Below are 18,387 nucleotides of genomic sequence, written 5' to 3'. Positions count from 1 at the left end.
GTTGTTGAAAGCTCAGTACCATTTATTTTATAAATGTTGAAGTCTTTACTTTTCTCACTCTGCCTTTTCCCCCTCTAGGAAACAGCTCTTCGGTTTATTTACTTCAACAAGAGAAGGTTTTGTTTAGACTCTGCGGTTTTACACTTGTCCTCTGAGTGTTACTTGCATGGCACTTCTCAAAGGTGGCACTGAGATATATCTTGCTGGCACTGAGATATAATGTATTGTATGGCATTGTTCAGCTTTCCAGAACAGACTGTTACTTTAGCAGAAAGCACATTATGGGCTTTAACTTTTACATTTTCTACTTAAGCTTTTTGTGTATAAGAGATTTCAAAGCAAATGAACGAAAAAAAATTATCACCAGACAAGGGTGTGCACAGTTGAAGGCTGGAAGTTTGGCATGGGCACTGAAGAAAAGTAATTATTACTTTGTCAGGAACAGAGAGATGTCACAACCTTTGAAATGACATTCAGTTCGCATTTCCTTTCTACATATCATTCTAAGCAGATACTACAGTTTGGCAGAAAATGAAGAGCAAAAGCTTCCTGTGAAGATAAACTTAACGATTCAGTTTCTATAAACTAAACCTCCAGTGAGTTTAACACTACACCTTAGAAACACCTCTGCTGCCATCAGGAGAGGGACACTGCTTAGGTTCGTGCACATCGCCAGCCACTCCATCATCAGTCCTCACCCATCTAACTCCTCTGTTCGATTTGGGTCTTCTGTGGGGACTACCAACACAACCACCAGACCAAGCACCACCCGGGCACAGGGGTGCAGCCTCTGTAGATGCCAGCAGGACTGCTCCCACCTATTCCACAGCAGGACTTCCCCCACTGCATCTGGAACCAGTTTGGGCCACAGCGAGCAAAATGTCAGCTCCTGCTGCAGGTGACACAGGAGGAGACATTTTGCTTTTCAGGTCACAAGAAGGTGCCCAAATTAGATTGCATCTGCAGTGTTGGGAGGACGCACTGCTCTGCTAACCACTCAGCACCACATGCACCCAAGGAAAAAATGTTTACCTGGTGTGGCCACGGTTAACCTTTTTTCCTTGCTGAGACGGTGCCCATGGATGAATTCACTCATGGAAGGGGGGCCCCTCAGAAGATATGATTCTGTGGAAGCGGGATGAGGGGGGGCTCTTAATAATTTCTGGAGGTAGGTCCCTGAAGTCCTGGGATGGCTCTGATCACAAAGGGAAGGTGAGAATAGTCTTGCAGGAGATCCAAGAAAAATACATATGGAAACAAAAGAGTTTTACTTTAATTACCTTTCAAAGCCTCACGAATGACAACATCATGTTAATTTGATTAACAGGTAAAAACAAACTAGTGTTGCCACCCCATGTCATTTCCACAGCAGAGCACCTTGCCTGCATGGGAAATCCTGGTCCATATTAGGGGAGGAGGAGATGAGGTTGACTTATATCTCAATATCCTGGAGTCGATATGTACAAGGCTCCCTGAATGTTCTCTGCTTTTTGCATTGTGACTAGAACGTACAAGAAAAAGGAATGATTATCTAGGACTTCTCTAACAGAGAGTCCTTTTCATCTTCAGAACCATGGAGATCCCCACACCTATAAAGCTTTGACAGGACAGTCACAAGACAAGATGAGAACTCACTGCTTGAACAGCAAAATATTTGCATTAGTTTATGAATTGCAGCCATCCCCCTTCAAAAGGTTGCTAGCTCCTATGCAGAAAAATTGATCGGAGTGAACACATCTGTATTCTTTTTGCGCTGATGAAGAGCAAGTGAGCACTAAAGCTTAACAAAGCGATGCAACTTCTTTTGTGTTAAGCATTGAAATGCTCATAGAGAACAATCCTTTTTTATTTCAGATGCTCATTATGGAAAACCTTAAGGAAAACTTAAGGGAGAGTTGTTAAAGAAAATACATTCACAGTAATATTAAAGACATACAAGATGCACTGAGACACTGACAGATAATAGTGCAAAAACTTTGCATTAAGAAGGAAGAAATAACATTGTGAGTAGGAGGATCAGAATGACATGTTGCCAGGCTTTGAATTTCATTTTCATATCTTCCCCACCTCCTTCTCCCCAAGTGCAAAACAAAAAAATAATAATGTTTACAATTCAGTGAACGACTTTAATGAAAGTCTGGCCACTGCACTGTACTATAAAGATCACTGCATGCATACCTTTTCCTCTGAGTGCCACTGCTGACCAGTAAGTTTGGTTGCTGTGGGCCCTGACTATGCAGGAGGAAAGTGTCTATGGTTGGCACGGTGGCTGATGCCTCCTCACTTACTTTAGGGCTGCCGATCTTGCTCTTTCCAAGCTTGCCTTTGCTGCGTCGGGACTGCTCATGGTCAAACTCTAAATCCTCCAGTCGCTGGGTAAGGGCAAGTTTTTGTTGGATAGCCATGCGCAACAGAGAGTTTAGTGTCTTCTTCTCATCCTCTGCAGCTGCTAGCTGCCTTTGCATCTCATCCAGCTGCGTGACGTATTCATCACACCTGGGAAAACAAACAAGGCAGAAATCTGGGGAACTGGTCCAAGAACCAACTTTACCAGTGATCATATTACCGGGCCTCAGTTGCAAGCATGGATTCAGATCCAAGCTTTTGTTGAACCTAACCCTGCAAGCAGACAGCCTGACAACTTCTCTTCCCACTTTGAACAAATACCTACTTGGATCTGAATGCCGAAACTTCCCATTCAGCAGTATAACCTATGTCTAGAATATCAGAGTATTCTATGACTATAATATGCTTCTAATGCACATAACTAGCAAATGGAGGATAGGCTTGGGATTATCCCAAGGTTAACCCATAAATAACAACTTGGGGGGCTGGTTCAGCTGGTAACTCACCATGGATACAGATGTCTACTTATTAGATAGTAGTATGTTCCACAGATAGTAATATCTACTACATAAAAATATTACCCAAAAAATGATTAAAAACAGACTAAGTATTTTGAACACTTCACAGATCAGATTTTGTGAAATTAGAAACCTTCACTTGTTTGCCATTTTTAATTGGTTAATGCAGTAATATTCAGGAAGCCCCACACTTGGAAACTATTTCACATTTGCTGTTGAGCCTTCTGGAGGTGTGCTCAGATATGAAATGTCATGGACACTTACTCCTTTTAAACCCTCAGCCTCTCTTATCTGCATGAAAAACTTTTCATTCTTTTTCATTAGCTTTAGATCGCTGAGATAGATTTTGAAATAAAACCACCTTTCTGATATGAGTCTGTTAGCATTTAAGATCAAATCCAACTTAGTCTTGCTTTTTAAAAATGATTCAATTAAGTTAACACGAAGAGCAAGGCATTTCAGAATTTCTTAGTCAATTTTTGAAGTGAAATAGTTTTGGTTTATTAAAAATAGAACCATCTAACAAGTAACAACCAAGAGTGAAAAATGTATACCATCAGTGAAATGATTCATGGCTAGCAGCACTATCTAACCATAAGACATTTGTGGCGACATCTAACATTTTTTCACATTAAATAATACAGATTTCATTAAATTTCCTCCCCACATGTGATATGTTTAAATCTAAGTAGATATGCTGTGTAATTACATAGCGTAATGGATGATGATTTACTTTTATCAGTACCATTCTCAGAAAACAAGCAAAGAAAATAATTTTAGGTTTCCTTCTCCAAATGGGTGAAGCAATAAATTTTGAATTATTACAAACTGAGTGATGAAACTTGTTTGTAATTTTAATCTTCTCCTTCAGAAACAGAAATAAAGCATACTCAAAAATTCATACTTACTCTTCACTCACATACACACACACATATATATATTGCACTCTCCTTTTGAATAATTTAGGCACTTTAACTGGAAGCAAAATGACTCAGCCAGCCATAGCTTCAGCTACAGTTTCAGTATTATATTTCTCTACAGGACCTTAAAAAGCATAAGTATCTGTATTTTAGGCCTGAGGAAGAGAGAGATTTCTGAATTATTGGTTGGCTTCAATTCAACTTGCACCTATTTCTACTGCAAGTTATGAGATGTTTATTGATGTCTTAGCTAGTTTCTTTGATAGAGATATTAGAATAAGCCAGCATTCTAGAAATTAAAATGAATTCATTTAAAATAGAAAATGTCTGAGTTACCAGGGTTTTAAAGACTCATTCTTGTAAACAGACGGATCCTGTATCCACCTCCCTCTTTTTCTCTCCTGCTCTCCTCTTGTCTAGATGAGACTTCTTTTCAAATATGCTTTCTATTAAAAATTAAAATTAAAAAGTAACATCTGCAGCAACACCTGTAGCACTGTGCCATTAAAGGAATGAACTGTCTTGCTTTAGTATGCCCATAAGCCAATTTTCTTTTTAGAAGATTTTTTTATTTTTTTTCCTCAGACTTTTAAATATGTTCTCGTATCTAGACATCTGCTTTGTAAAAAGAGCATAACTGAGCAGTTAAGAAACATAACCTCCTGAGGGTGGATACCACTAAAGCAGATTTAGGCAAAAATGCTTTTCACTACCTGCTATGAACAATAACAAGATAGTCCTAGAAATGTGGATATGCTAGATGCAGTTAGCTGGCCTCACACTCAAAACAAAAACAATCTCATTAATACATTTTCCAGCTGTTCTCGCTAACTATATGCCCTTCCTAGAAGTCTCCCCACAATAGCAATCCAGCATTCTTGGCAGTTCACTGCAGTGTTTGGGTGGTTCCAGTCATCTGACCTCCACCACAACTCGAAGTTTCCTATTATTTTGCACGAACACATGGCCCATTGTCTCTGTGTTTTGTTGCTCAAGCGCATATATTTTTTGAGAAATAGCATTCAGAAAGGTTAAGCCTAAATCAGTCAAATGAAGGCCATAATTGACTTTAGAAACTGCTGAATTAACATCCTCAGATCTTCTTGAAGTCTGCAGCAGTGAAGGTTATTCCACGTAGTGGGAGGTAGCCACTGCCTGCAGACATGGTCCTGTAACGAAATATTGCCTGATATATGCAAGTGAAGGATAAAAAGAAAGGTGTTTCCAATTAAAAAATAAAAAAAGCTTTACACATGTTCATATTGCCTTTTACCCATACATTTTATAAACATTGGTGAAGTCTCACAGCATACAGAGGAAGAAAAAGGCTAAGAGCTCTTAAGAGAGAGGATTTCTGGCATGGTGTGGACCACTGCAGAACAAGCAGGGCTCCAGGATACACCAGAGCTCTCAATGGATCTTCTAGAAGTGCTAGAGTAGTAGTTCATAACAGGTTAGGTTACATCCTCCTGCATCAGAGCTCTGTCACAGTTTCTCCCTTGTCCCATGACGGGTGTAAGCTGCAAGTGACTAGTAAATTATCTTGTATGTTGGTCTTAAGATTTATGCAGTGTCAAGTTTTCACATATTTCTTATTTCTCCTGTCTCAGAAAGGAAGCAGACAGATGCATAAGCCTGTTTATTTTGTATCAAGTGATCCAAGAAGCTTACGTAGGATTTTTTCATATTTCTCTGTCATCTAGGAATGCAAACCAAATACCAAGTCAGGCCTAGGCAGAATTTCAGTCACACAAATCATAGCAGAGCTTGAGCTAAACCCAGTGACATTGACAGTGAGAAATCCTGGCTCTACCACATAAGCATAATTCTCTTCTGCTCATGAATGTTTTCTCATCCAGGATAGCTCTGGGATCTGTCCATACTTCTTAACCCATGTCTTCAGCACAAATTTTCTTTAAGTATTAATCATAAGAAAACATCTTGATGGGTAGAGAATAAAATCAGTACATGTAGTGTCTGGAGTATGGTAATATCTTGAGTAATATTTCTCTACTTTTGAATATCTATTTAGCATAGGAAAATAAAAGTATGCAGGGACTCAGTAAAATTAGCTTTCTGAATCCCTTCAGGATCCTTCTGTACAGACAGTTGTTTCTCTCCTTCGTCACGAGACATTTTATCCCTTCCCCTCTCAGCTCAACCCCTACTCTAGATGGAAAAACTAGAGTTTTAAAGAATTTGTTTTTTATTTGCCCTCTAGAGGAGCACTGGCTGTCAGCATCACCACCCCACAGCTCACACCATGTCAGTGTCTCGGGGCTGGGGCAAGGGGCAGCAACAGAAGGGGCAGGAAAGGCTCACACCATTTTCTGCTCTGGGAATATCAGAAGCAGCACAGTAAATAAGTAGACAGAAGCTGTGAATCTGACGGGCACCACATAGCCCTGCTATCAGGTGGGAATTTAAACTTTGCCCATTCCATGCATCCCACCCACAAGCAGCCACAGAAGATGACTTCTCCAGCAGAAGCTGCAGCAGCAGGCTTAATGCACCATTAAAATATATCAACAAAAGTGCTACTATGGAAGAGCCCTCATCAGTGGTGTCTACCCCAAAACATTACCACAGATATAAAGACACTGAGTTTTAAAAAGCAAAACATTTATGATGCCTGAAAATGAACAGTTAAGGTGTTTAACAATCAGCTGTTCTTCACAGCTGGCAGATAAATTTCATCACTCCAGTTAATTCCAACATTCTGACCTTCTCTAGCTCTCTAAACTTTCCAGATAGATGATTAAAAGAGTCTAAAAAATTGAATTTCTTTGTCCTATAACTGTGGTGTATTTTTTGTGGTTTTAAGATCCAAAAGGGTTGGTGTAAAAATTGAGTGATTTAAAAAAGCAGCTGTATCATGAGTTTGATAACAGAAAGTTTTTATACTTTTGTTTTATTTTTCTTTTGTGAAGTGTGTTTGGGGAAACAGGAGCTTGAACTGTGGTAAGAACATATTCTTGCAGGTCTGAATTAAATTCAGAAAGGGATCGAGGCTAATGAAGAAGGAAGAAGGAAGCTGTAGAGATCAGAACCACAGAGATTTTGGATTGGGAAACAAACAGTCCAGGAAAATAAAAAGAGCGAAAGAGGTATAAGGATGGACAGAAGGAACTTTGAGCGGCAGAAGAGATCTGAAGAAAGAAACTGAGGAATAGAAGGACGCACAAGTGTCAAGGGAAAATCACAAAAAAGAAAGGAAGACTCTTGCTTTCTGCATAGGGAAGCTTTGCAGAAAATTGTTGTCTTTACTGTTCAGACTAGAAACACATCCACTATACTCTCCTTATAACGTGGCATGAGCTTTATGAAGTGGATATGATGAAGGATCCATACAATTCAGCACCAGAATGAACGCCCATTTTAGAGTCAAGTGAACAGAAAAGAATGGGTTATGAAAAAGGATATTGCTCAATCAAGCAGCATGTAAAATCATTTTGAGACCTATGAAACAACTCTACTTTTAGAGAGATATTCTCCCTATAGGACAAAATCAATAGTATCATGTGATGCAGGATTACCATGGAAATCACTGTTTTATTTAACATAAGACTATATATATAAATATACATATATATATATATGTATATATACATTCAGCATTTATATATATATATAATTTTTATATAAAATATATAAATTTTTATATTTAAATATTTATATATATATTATATATATATGTATAAATATATAAATGCTGAATGTTGCTATCATATCAAATGTTACTGCATAGAGAATCTCGCATTCTTCTATTTCCAAACAGGTTTCTCTTCTTGAACAGACATTTATAGTATATTGTTTCTTTGTCAATTAAGCAAAAGCTATTCCAAATGAAGTACACAGAATGAGTCAATGATTTGAACATTTAGGAAAATTGATTTAATTATGAAGGTCATTAGATTCCAGGGTAGGGAAGGAAAAGCAATATTCTACAACAGAAAAATCTATAGAAGCCCACTGATATGCAAGATGTTGCAGTGAGTGACTTTTAATCACTGTCTCTACAAGATACTGGTCAAAACGTATGACCTCAAGGGCAGGAATACATCCATAGGTCCTGCAGTGAGTTTTTAATCACAACTGCATGGCATTTACCAACAGTAGTCGATGCTCTGAGTGGGGGTTATCTCTACTAATATTAGACATTTACAAAGTGGAAATTGGTAACTCAGCAAGTGACACAGATTCCTTTTACAGTTGTAGAAGAGACATGTTTCACTGCATTCTACACAAGATATCTATAATAGGCATCTAAATGAATGGCACCCTTTAAGCTTAATTCTTGCAGAAAAGATGCTGCTGCCTCCCGCTGGCTGTAGGGCATGCCTTAAATCCAGCAGAAGTGTGCATGTGGGATGCCTGAATACAGTAAAGAGCACTCAGTACACCAACCTAATATTCTCTTTAAGCATCAGCTTCCAAATCTTTGCAAACTTGTTTCACCTCACAGGCTGAGATTTAGACTCCACACATGACCCTTGTTTGCTTTATGCTCGTGATGCCACACCTCTCTTCAGGAGTTAGTAGCCCTCCAGGTAGCCTTATAGAGTTAGTACATTCATTTACCTCCTAGAGTAATGAGCCGGTAAACAAAGATTGACAAGTGCATTTCTAAAACACACACAGAAGTTTGCTTTCCTGAAGGCATTCTCTAGATGGCAATGAAATGAATGGAGCTACCTTGGTTCACACCACCTGATGAGTTGGCTCTTCATTTCCATTATGGCACTACACGTACTCTTCCAACGATGAACCTATGATGAATTTGTACACAGCACCAAAGTCACAGCATGGAAATGGCCCCTTCTCCATCCTTCCCACCTCTCAGCTGCTGCTGCTACCATGACTAAGCAACAAAAGACTGAAGAATGCTGGAAGAGGTGAGATGGCACCTATATAGTGCAGGGAGCACACGGGCACAAGGCATGAAGAAGTCTTATCACTTATGGACTAAAGCACAAGCAAGAAATCTTCATTGTGTTCGATCACAAACAGGGAGAAGAGGGAGGGGGAAGAAATAATAGAAAAAAAAGTCCCAAGATTGCTGTTTTCTTTGCTTATTTGAGTGTTAAGAATTTATTAATGGAAGCACTGGATCTTCAAACACGAAATACTTGTAGCTAACATTTTGAAAAGCACCTAAAACCAAAAGCTCTTTTAAGAATGTATGGAAGAAGGAAAGAAGAGAAATGATTAATTACTGTCCTGTCAGGAGGACTTATGCTACAGAAGGTAAGTGAAACTTTTATCCTGTGTAGAAGTTAATAAATTTGATATTACAGCTGAAGAAAATAAGAATTCATGTTGGAATGTGAAATTGCAGTGACCTCACAATTATTAGTGCTGGATTACAGCACAGGCTGGTTGATGAAATAGATTTTTCTAGTGGTAGGTAATAAATCTCATGATAATGAAGCCGTAAGATTCTGAAGATCTTCATTAACCATACGACAGCTTTATGTGACAGAATCACTGTGTACTTCTGAATGTGAATATCAGCCATATAAATCTCCTATTTGATTTTCACTTAAAAAAGCCCTATAAATGCAAATGGACTGAAGGCTGATATTGGCATTTATAACACTTTACTCAAGGTTGTATTGACATTGCTATTCTCCAGCATTATTTTCCAAGACATGCATCCCAGTAGCACTTGAAAGCTTGCAAGTTTTGCACAGCAAGCACTGCAAGACTCGTTCACCTTCATCCAGCAAACCCTTGACCTTGCAGAAAATAATTTCTGTCTCTCCTCCTAAGTACCGAACATACACAGGTATGTCTGTTCTCGCTTTGCACACTTATTTACTTTTACAGTGTTGAGTCAGACAGTGAAATCATTTCCCTTACCTGGTTGCAAACATTGCTCTCAAGGATGAGAAGGTTGCTGCATCTTCCTTCAAAGCCTTAAGTTCATTCCGTAGCTTGGTCATGGTTTCAGTCACCATTGCTTTTTCATTTTCATACTTATTCTTCAAATTGGCTAATGCCACTTCAGCTGTCTGAAAACACAGATAAGGATATTTGCTTATGACAGAGATATCTGATAACAACTCAGATTCCATGCTTGCTTTTACTTTAAGTTTCCTTCTCCATTCAAACAGCAAAAGAAGGTTAGACCTGAACCGTGCCCTTTAATGGCATCTTTTAAGTTGTCCTCCATAAAGTCAGGAAAAGGAGAAAGCAGTTGAAAGGACAAAGCCAATTATAATGCGCTGGCTACAACTCAACACCTTAAATGTCTGTGCAAAATGGTTCAGCTGCATGTTGAGGGCTCAGGCAAATGAGCAAGTTACTACAGCTTAAGGATTTGCTACCACATCCTTGAGAAACAAGGTGCATCTCTGACCACGTTGCAAATGGGACACACGGCACATTAGACTCAGCCTTGGTATCTGAGGGCTGAACTGACTTGGTTTTCCTCATGCTTTCTGCCATGGCTTTCCCTGCATGAGGTGATTGCTAGGGTGTGACAGCTGGTTTTCATGTCTGAACACTGGCAATACATACTGTTGAGCTACATTATTCTGTCAGCTTTAATTACTACAAAAAAAGAACAAAGAAAGCGTAAATTACAATTTTCACTTAAAAGGAAAGCAAGGCTTTGTAGCCACCTATTTCTTTATTTCTGTGCTTCCTTCTTTCTTTATTTTGTCCATTACCTCCACTAGAGTTCTTCACTTTCCTGACTATCTAACTACATTTTAGTAATTACATTTGTCTTATATTTACAAGAGTTGAATCTTCTGTTTTAGTTATGAAATGTAGTATCATTTTGAATTTATTCAAAATACGTACTTTATAGGGGCTTTACACTACTGCTATGAGACATTTTAAATTATTGCCATTGAATTACCTGAAGAAAAAATGTTTCCTTTTGAATTTACCTAGAGTGGAGGGGGGCGGGTATTATTTTTTCACTTCACTTAGTGCAGAATAAGTTGTAGCATTTCATATCAGCAATGAGTTTTCCCTGTTGATCTTGTGGGTTTGTGAACCATCATAAGGGGAAAGAATTGTGGAAAACATTATTTCAAAGATGCCAGCAAAGGGATGCTAATGACCAAATACTTGGAAACTGATTTTAAACTCAGTTTTCTGAATCTTGTCACTAACAATGCCTCTTAAGAAAAGGACATTATTAACATCTCCTACTAAAACACAACTCTATTCATTTGTACCTGGGGAAACAGCAGTTACAAATGGCCACACTAAAATAAAAATTCCTTTTTTTTTTCAATTATATATCCAGCAATAAAGTTTTCTCTACTTTCACACTAGTTTACATTGAGAAAATTAAAAAAAATGCTAATAACTTCCTGAAATTTTAAATATTTATTGTTTCATGTCAAACTTGAAATTATCAGCAACACATTGTAAAATAAAACAAAACAAAAGCCACTTAGGGTTTGTAGAAGCCTTGATGACATATGCTTTGTTATAATGTAGGATGGTACCATCCTACGCCTTAGCAAGAAGAAAACAGAAATCATCAGCTTTCTGTGTTTCCAGCCATGAGCAAAAATTAACACATAAATTAACATGGAGAAGAAAGATTAATTATGTTTAACAAATATATATTTTTTAAAACAAATCTAGAATGTAGTGAGTCAGCAGACAAATTCCTTCTTAACAGGTATTATTAAATCAGATTAATTTAAGAATTTTCAGGTCACTAATGAGACAGAAGTGATTTATGAGAGCAGAGCTAGGCTCTGTTGCTCAAACTGAGTTCTGCTTTGGCCTAAAGCAGGAATTCAGATGTCTTTGTTCTGCAAGAGAAGGCCAGACTACTGTCCCTTAACTATGGCAGTTCAAATACAGAATTCACCTATTCAAGATTTTTCCTTTGTTTAGGAATAAAAATGAGTTAAAGATATGTGCTGTGCCACTTAATGGTAGGCTTATAAAAAATAAATTAATTGTTTCAGTATTGGAAACATACATATTCCCTGTAAGATTTTACACAACAGGGGAACTGTGTGCAAGGACTAGAGCTAGTTAACTGCAATCAATGCCCTTTCCTCTTGCCCCTCCAGTTATTCTTCATAACCAAAATTCTCTGTCTCAACAGAAACCAAAGGGGAAAATGTCATTCTGCAGAAATTCATGAAGATCACCTCCCGTGCAGAAACTCAATATTCATGTTCTGGCTGGTTGTGCTGATCTAGCAAAACAAAGTTTCAGTGCCTGCAGTTCAACTGACCTGTTTGCTCTGGCCATTTTGCATTACCAGAGAAGTGTGCTAGAAAGCATTAAGTGTTACAGCTCAAGACAAGGCAACACTTTATTACTGCCTTTTCTCTGAATGATTTAGAAAAACATAATATTGGTATTCTGAAGTGGGAAAGGATAACACTAATTAATTACTTCTATTTTTCCCATAGACAATCAACAATTTTATACCCAGTAGCTTTCATGTAGCTGCAGTTGAAATTTATTTTCCAGGTATGGTAGAACCATGAGAAAGTATGTTTTTCCATCACTAATGCCTTAATATAATTTTATTGTAATAAAAATTTAAAATATGCAGAATATAACAAAATATGTATTTTATCATAAAACAACAAGGACCTCAACAGTCGTTTCTCATTGTTAACCATTTTAATAGGTTCTTTATATATGCCTAACAAGCTTTTCAACATGCTTCTTTGCAGGCTGCCCAGGGTCTCCCTTCTGAAATTCTCCTAAGTGAAGAATCACGAGCAAATGTACAGACCAGCAAAGCAAAACTGAGCAAAATGTGTTTTTAGTAGGCAAGACAAAGTAGAAAGTAGAAATCAGGGGATGCTTCTGCTACAAATGTGCAGACAGGCAACCACAGCCAGTGGAGCAGAAGGGCATTGCTTTAATGTGATGTTCAGCTTGCTAAATCAATCTGTGTAAGAGCCTGCGTGCAGCAGTCTATGCGGATGCTCAGGTTACCCAGAGCTCATCAGTTTGGGACCTGGATGCTGACTGAGGCCGACTGCTGTCAGACTCCCTGGCTCTGAGGATGCTGTTTTACAATGCAGCTAAATCAATCTATATTGGCTAGCTGCCACTGAAAGAATAATCACCCAGCCTTTCCCCATCCCTAACCTTTGCACACCGGATGGTTTTCTTCTGTGCTTACCACCAGCTGATCTAGGGAGCTGAACAGGCAGAAAATGAGCCTGAAGCACCTTGGAGACAGGATGCATGATGGGGAGCATGGCTGAGGGTACAAAGGGTGGTTGGATCCCCTCTTGCAGAGTATCCATGTGTCTGGTTACCTCTGCTGCACTGCTAGGCTGTGCTGTGAGTACCATACCCAGGAATAAGGCAGACTGAAGACACAACTTCATGCTGTTCTTCCTCCAGCAGAAGCTACAGCCTAAATTATTTGTTTGTTCTTTCTCATTACCAATCTCCAAAACTGTGCCCACTGAACCATGTGTGTGACTGTGCCTGGAACCAGCCCTGGGGATAACCTAGGATAATCTAGGGAGGGAGCAAAGAGCTCCAACAAGTGGACTCCTGCCAGTGTGATACACCATTAAGGAAGAGAGCTAGGGCACACCGAGCTCACCATACCTGTTCCCCCAGAATACAGTTGCAGCGTTTGGGCCTTCAGGAGTTGAGGTGAACACATACCCAAGGTGCTGCCAGAACTAATAAAGTCCTTTTCATGCCTTTCCTTATCCTTACAGAAGAGATGCATGCTCAAATCCAGCTTCCTAAAGGTTGCCCTCCTGAAATCCATGAACATAGCTCATTTTCTCTATATAGATTTCACATTTCAGGAAGACTTCATATCTCATTTACTTTCTATTAAGAGTAGAAGAAGCAAACCAAGTAAAACCAAAATATTGCTGAAAGAATATTAAGTCCTGCAGTGGTAAGTACAAGAAAGGAGAACAGCAGCTTGCCATTTTAGTGCAGAAATCACACATGATAATGAATCTGTCCACCCAGTTTCAGTGTACAAATTCCACTGCACTGTCTATATAACAACTGAGCTTTTGTTTATAGATCAGGTGCTGCACATGTGGTGTTACCCAGCCCAGTTATCTGAAGGACTTTTACCGATATCTCAGTTATGGAAGCTGCAGACAGCATAGTTATTGCCAACAATATGGATGTGACAGTCTTCCTTACTCATACAGCTCCTTCCCATTCAATTATTTACCTACAAGAATGACTGATCATATTTCAGTCACAATTTCAGGATAATAAATTACCCATACAGGCATGTTTGCTCTCTGTAAGCTATTAGAAACCAAAATCAAAACCATTACTGAACTGGCCCTAAAAGTTATTATATCATTAACTTGATATTACTTCACAATTTATGCTTCCTGTTAATCCTAATGTTACTTGGTTTTGCTGTATGAAACTGGTGCTGACACAGTAATTACAGCTACAAATAAACAGATACATAAATCAAGCTGAAGTAAGCAAGCAAGCTAGCAAGATATATGTTGTGACTTGCTATCTTGAGCCATTGATTTGTTTAATAATCAATTTCCCTGGTCTTAGGTTTGTGGCTTCTCAGAGCAAATCATGTCCTCTTTTCTATCTTACAATGTTTAGTGTCTTCTATTTCCGGCCCAGCCTAATGCTAAAATGCTGATGTGAAAATATTACTAAAGAAAACACAGCTAGATTAAAAAGAAAGACTTTAGCATCAGAGATTGTCAAATGCAGAAAGCTAGGCAATAGCTTATCAGGTTCAAACAAATTTATTGCATGTTGTTAGAGATTTAAAAGCTGTAACTGCACTGCCAGAGTGCCCAGACCATTGCAACAGGAGCAAGAAACAGAGATTCCTTCAGTGCTTTCCTGCAGTCAGGTAATTTCCTGTAGTCAGGTAATTTCCTGGTAGGAGAAGTGAACACAGTTCAAGTTTGTTCTTTTTTTTTTTTGCCTTTTCTTTTGTCTGTTTTTTTTTTTTTTTTTTTTTTTTTTGACAGCTGTCTGTCCCTGTACCTGGATAACAGGGGATGTTAGCACACTGCAAAGAAATGTATGGCCAGGAAAGCCGAACATTTTAAATGGAATGTTGCAATACTTCTGGTGGTCACTAGATAGCACCAGTGCTTCCCCAATAAAGGGTGTACCTCCGTTACTGAAATCCAGCCCCAAATACCCAGGGCCCGGCTGCTGATCTGCCCCCAGGATTTGAATGTTGGGATGCTCTAGAAAGGCCAGATCTTGTAAATTTTTTTCCAGTGCATTCGATTGTGCTAATTTTGCCTTCCAAAATTGTTCAAAAAATAAAAAATAAAAATCACCTTAAGTATCTCACAGTACGATGTACAGGATGAAAAGACATCACTGCATGTCAACATCAGCTTCATTAGGTCTCAAGGGATGTTTTTAATAAATTACAATACAAACATTTGTGGTTTTAGAGAAAATGAAAAAAACTGATTCAGATGTCCTCTGTAGGCTTATCTAAATTGAACCCAGAGAGGAAAATATCCCCAACCTTTTGCTGCTTAGAAACTTATTATTTTGGAGAGGAAGAACTCAAGGGGATGAATCTTGACTTATGTTTTCTGAACATGAGGTGTGTTTTTGGCTGCTTTTTGTCCTTGGGATACACTCATCGCCAGAGTGACAGAATGGCAGTACTGCTACACCACAATTAACTCAACCCCCATCTCTCTAACTTTAAATTTCTTCACCCCTTTTATATTATTACACCTTTTAACTTGAAAGTTTGAGGATATTGGTATTTGGTTTGCATTACAAGAGTTGATACCCAGTTGAATAGCTACAGACATTTATGCTGTTACCCAACAAAGAAAAGTTTAGCTGATAGCACCTTCTTACTCAGTAAATCTATCTTTCCTATTTCAGTGAGCACACTTCAGGATGATGTGTTACTTCTGACAGTAATTTAAAGAAAAAAAAAATCTTTAGAAAGATTGAGCTAGATTAAAATAAATGATAGGTCTACTGTGAAAAAAAAATAATCTTTGTTTTGGTATCTAAAGATGTACTTCAATTACATCTTAATTACATGGAAAATCCTCATGTAATTGCTCAGAGCTATTATTACTTAGCTAAGGATAGTACTTACTTACTCCAATTAATATTTAACATGTGTTGTATGGGGGGGGAGGGGCGTGCATGGTATAAATGACTCAATATATACTGATATATAGATGCAATTTAAAAATCCCCAGTACCCAGAGATACAGCTACAGATCCAATCATCAATTAATTTTCAAACTTTAACTTCAGATTCATCAACTTCTGGGAATTTTAATACTGAAATCCTATCATTATCATCAGAGAATAGGATACCAAGCTATTAACCAGGATTTATGCCCCCATGTGGTTTATACTACACATCTTTCAGATGAGAAAAGTCCTGGGCAATCTGGATACTCTGTCCCTGCAGAGTCTTGCATTCACATGTAATTCTGTGCATAAGAGGACTATCTGAAATAAATAGAATTGTTTGCATGTTCAAATTTAACTTCTTAAAATATTTGCAGACCCAGAATCTATCAGATACAAGGGGTTTGGGAGGATATACCATGCAAAAATATTGTGAGTATTCTTGAAAAACACACCATTATGCGGTCCTCTTTTGGCATTTAATATAGAATGCTGCAATTCTCAGCCTATTTACATCAGTATAACATCAAAAATAAAGAGGGTTTGATGATTTGATGGTAAGACCCTGATAATTACAGGCCTGTCAGTTTCACTTCGCTGCCTGGCAAAATTATGGAGAAAATTATTCTGGTAGTTATTGAAAAACACCTGAAGGACAATGTGGTCACTGGCCATAGCCAAGGCGAGTTCATGAGGGTAAGGTCCTGTTTAATGAACTTAATTTCCTTTTATGACAAGGTCACCCATCTAGTTGACCAAGGGAAGCCAGTTATGTAATCTTTTTGGATTCCAGTAAAGCTTTTGATACTGTTTCTCCCAGTATCCTTCTGGACAAAATGTCCAGCATACAGCTAGATAAAAACATAATGTAATAGGTGAACAATTAGCTGATGGATCAGGCTTGAAGAGTTGTAAGTAAATGGGGTTACATGAGACTGGTGGCCGGTCACTAGTGGGATTCCACAGGGCTCCATTTTGGGGCCAGTTCTCTCTAATGTTTTCATAAATGAGTTAAATGTAGAACTAGAAGATGTACTGAATAAGTTTCCAGATGATACTAAATTGAGCGGAGCTTCTGACTCCATCAAGGGTAGAGAGGCCTTACAGAGAGATCTGGACAAACTAGAGAGCTGGGCAATCACCAACAATATGAAGTTTAACAAGAGCAAGTGCCAGATTCTGCACTTGGGAAGGGGCAATCCTGGGTATACGTACAGACTGGGGGATGAGAGGCTAGAGAGCACCCCTGCAAAAAGGGATCTGATGGTGTGGTTGATGGCATTGAATGTGAGTAAGCAGTGTGCCCTGACAGCCAGAAGGGCCAAAAACACCATGGGGTGCATCAGGCACTGATAGCTGGTTAAGGAAAGGATTGTCCCACTCTGCTCTGAGCTTTCGAGGGCTCATGCTGAGTACAGTTTATAGTCTGGGGCATCAAAATATAAGAAGGTCATAAAACTATTAGTGTCCAAAGTACGGCTACAAAAATGGTGAAGGGTCTGGAAGGCAAGAAGTATGAGGGGCTGAGGTCCCTTGGTTTGCCCAGCCCAGAGCAGAGCAGGCTGAGGGGAGGCCTCATGGCGGCCTGCAGCTCACTCACGAGGGGAGCAGAGGGGCAGGCGCTGAGCTCTGCTCTCTGGGGACAGCGACAGGACCCGAGGGAATGGCATGGAGCTGGGATGGGGAGGGTCAGGCTGGGGGTTAGGGAAAGGTTCTGCACCCAGAGGGTGGTCGGGCACTGGGACAGGCTCCCCAGGACAGTGGTTGTGGCACCGAGCCTGCCAGAGTTCAGGAAGCATTGGACAGCGCACTCAGACACATCGTTTGGTTTTTGAGTAGTCCTTTATGGAGCCAGGAGTTGGACTCAGTGATCCTTGTGGGCCACTTCCAACTCAGTATTCTGTACAATTCTGATTGTTTAAGCTGTTTAATTTTTCAAAATACTCACTTGAAAATTGTAACTCTTGTAAAATATAACTTTATAATTAATCTGTCTCAAAAAAAAATGCAGTTACTGTTTCAGGTTGCTTTATCATATAATGATGTTGTCCCTTTTCTTAAAAATAAACCAAAAATTTTATATTCTAAAGGATAAAAAATGTTACAATAGCAGGAGAAGTTATAAGAATAATATTTATTTATTTATTTATTTATTTTAAATCCAATTACCTGTAAATAAAATAACCCAGCATTTCACTTGGTGTTTTATCACAAAAATGCCCTGCTCTATACAATCCAAGGTGACCGCTTGCACTCTTACACCTGCCATTCTCTTCAAGAGGTGTGCTTTAGCTTTCTGTTTTTTAATTTAATTTCCTTAAAGTTGCTGCAGTGCTTGACTGTAGTGGATCCCTCCCCATCTCTCTCCTCTGCTTTTCCCTCACTCTCTCTGCTGCCTGAGCCCTTGTTTAAGATGGGTGCTGGAAAAAAGCAGAGATGGAGAGCTTAGAGAGGAGGTAGGGTGGTAGATAAGAAAGGCCTGCCATCACTGTGATTGA

General features: G+C 38.9%; 1 protein-coding gene across 20 annotated transcripts in view; it reads right to left on the bottom strand.

Annotated features, from left to right (window-relative positions):
- The window catches only part of LOC311433677 (protein bicaudal D homolog 1), a 294,907-nt gene that overhangs the window by 142,498 nt on the left and 134,022 nt on the right, over positions 1–18,387 (bottom strand). For 10 of the 20 annotated variants that reach the window (XM_084513060.1, XM_084513059.1, XM_084513089.1 and 7 more), the window contains 3 exons: positions 9,647–9,798; positions 2,179–2,496; positions 1,033–1,223 (listed from right to left, as the gene is read on the bottom strand). In XM_084513060.1, coding sequence (XP_084369186.1) covers positions 1,033–1,223; positions 2,179–2,496; positions 9,647–9,798 — 661 coding nt within the window. Of the gene's footprint in view, positions 1–1,032; positions 1,224–2,178; positions 2,497–8,479; positions 8,554–9,646; positions 9,799–18,011; positions 18,310–18,387 lie in introns of those variants that run through there. The other 10 variants (XR_014690894.1, XM_084513064.1, XM_084513071.1 and 7 more) reach the window with 7 other exon arrangements.

The sequence above is a fragment of the Aythya ferina genome (genome assembly GCF_964211825.1).
Source record: "Aythya ferina genome assembly, chromosome: 1".
In the NCBI taxonomy this organism is placed as follows: domain Eukaryota; kingdom Metazoa; phylum Chordata; class Aves; order Anseriformes; family Anatidae; genus Aythya; species Aythya ferina.
This window is presented reverse-complemented; position numbering and strand designations above follow the sequence as displayed.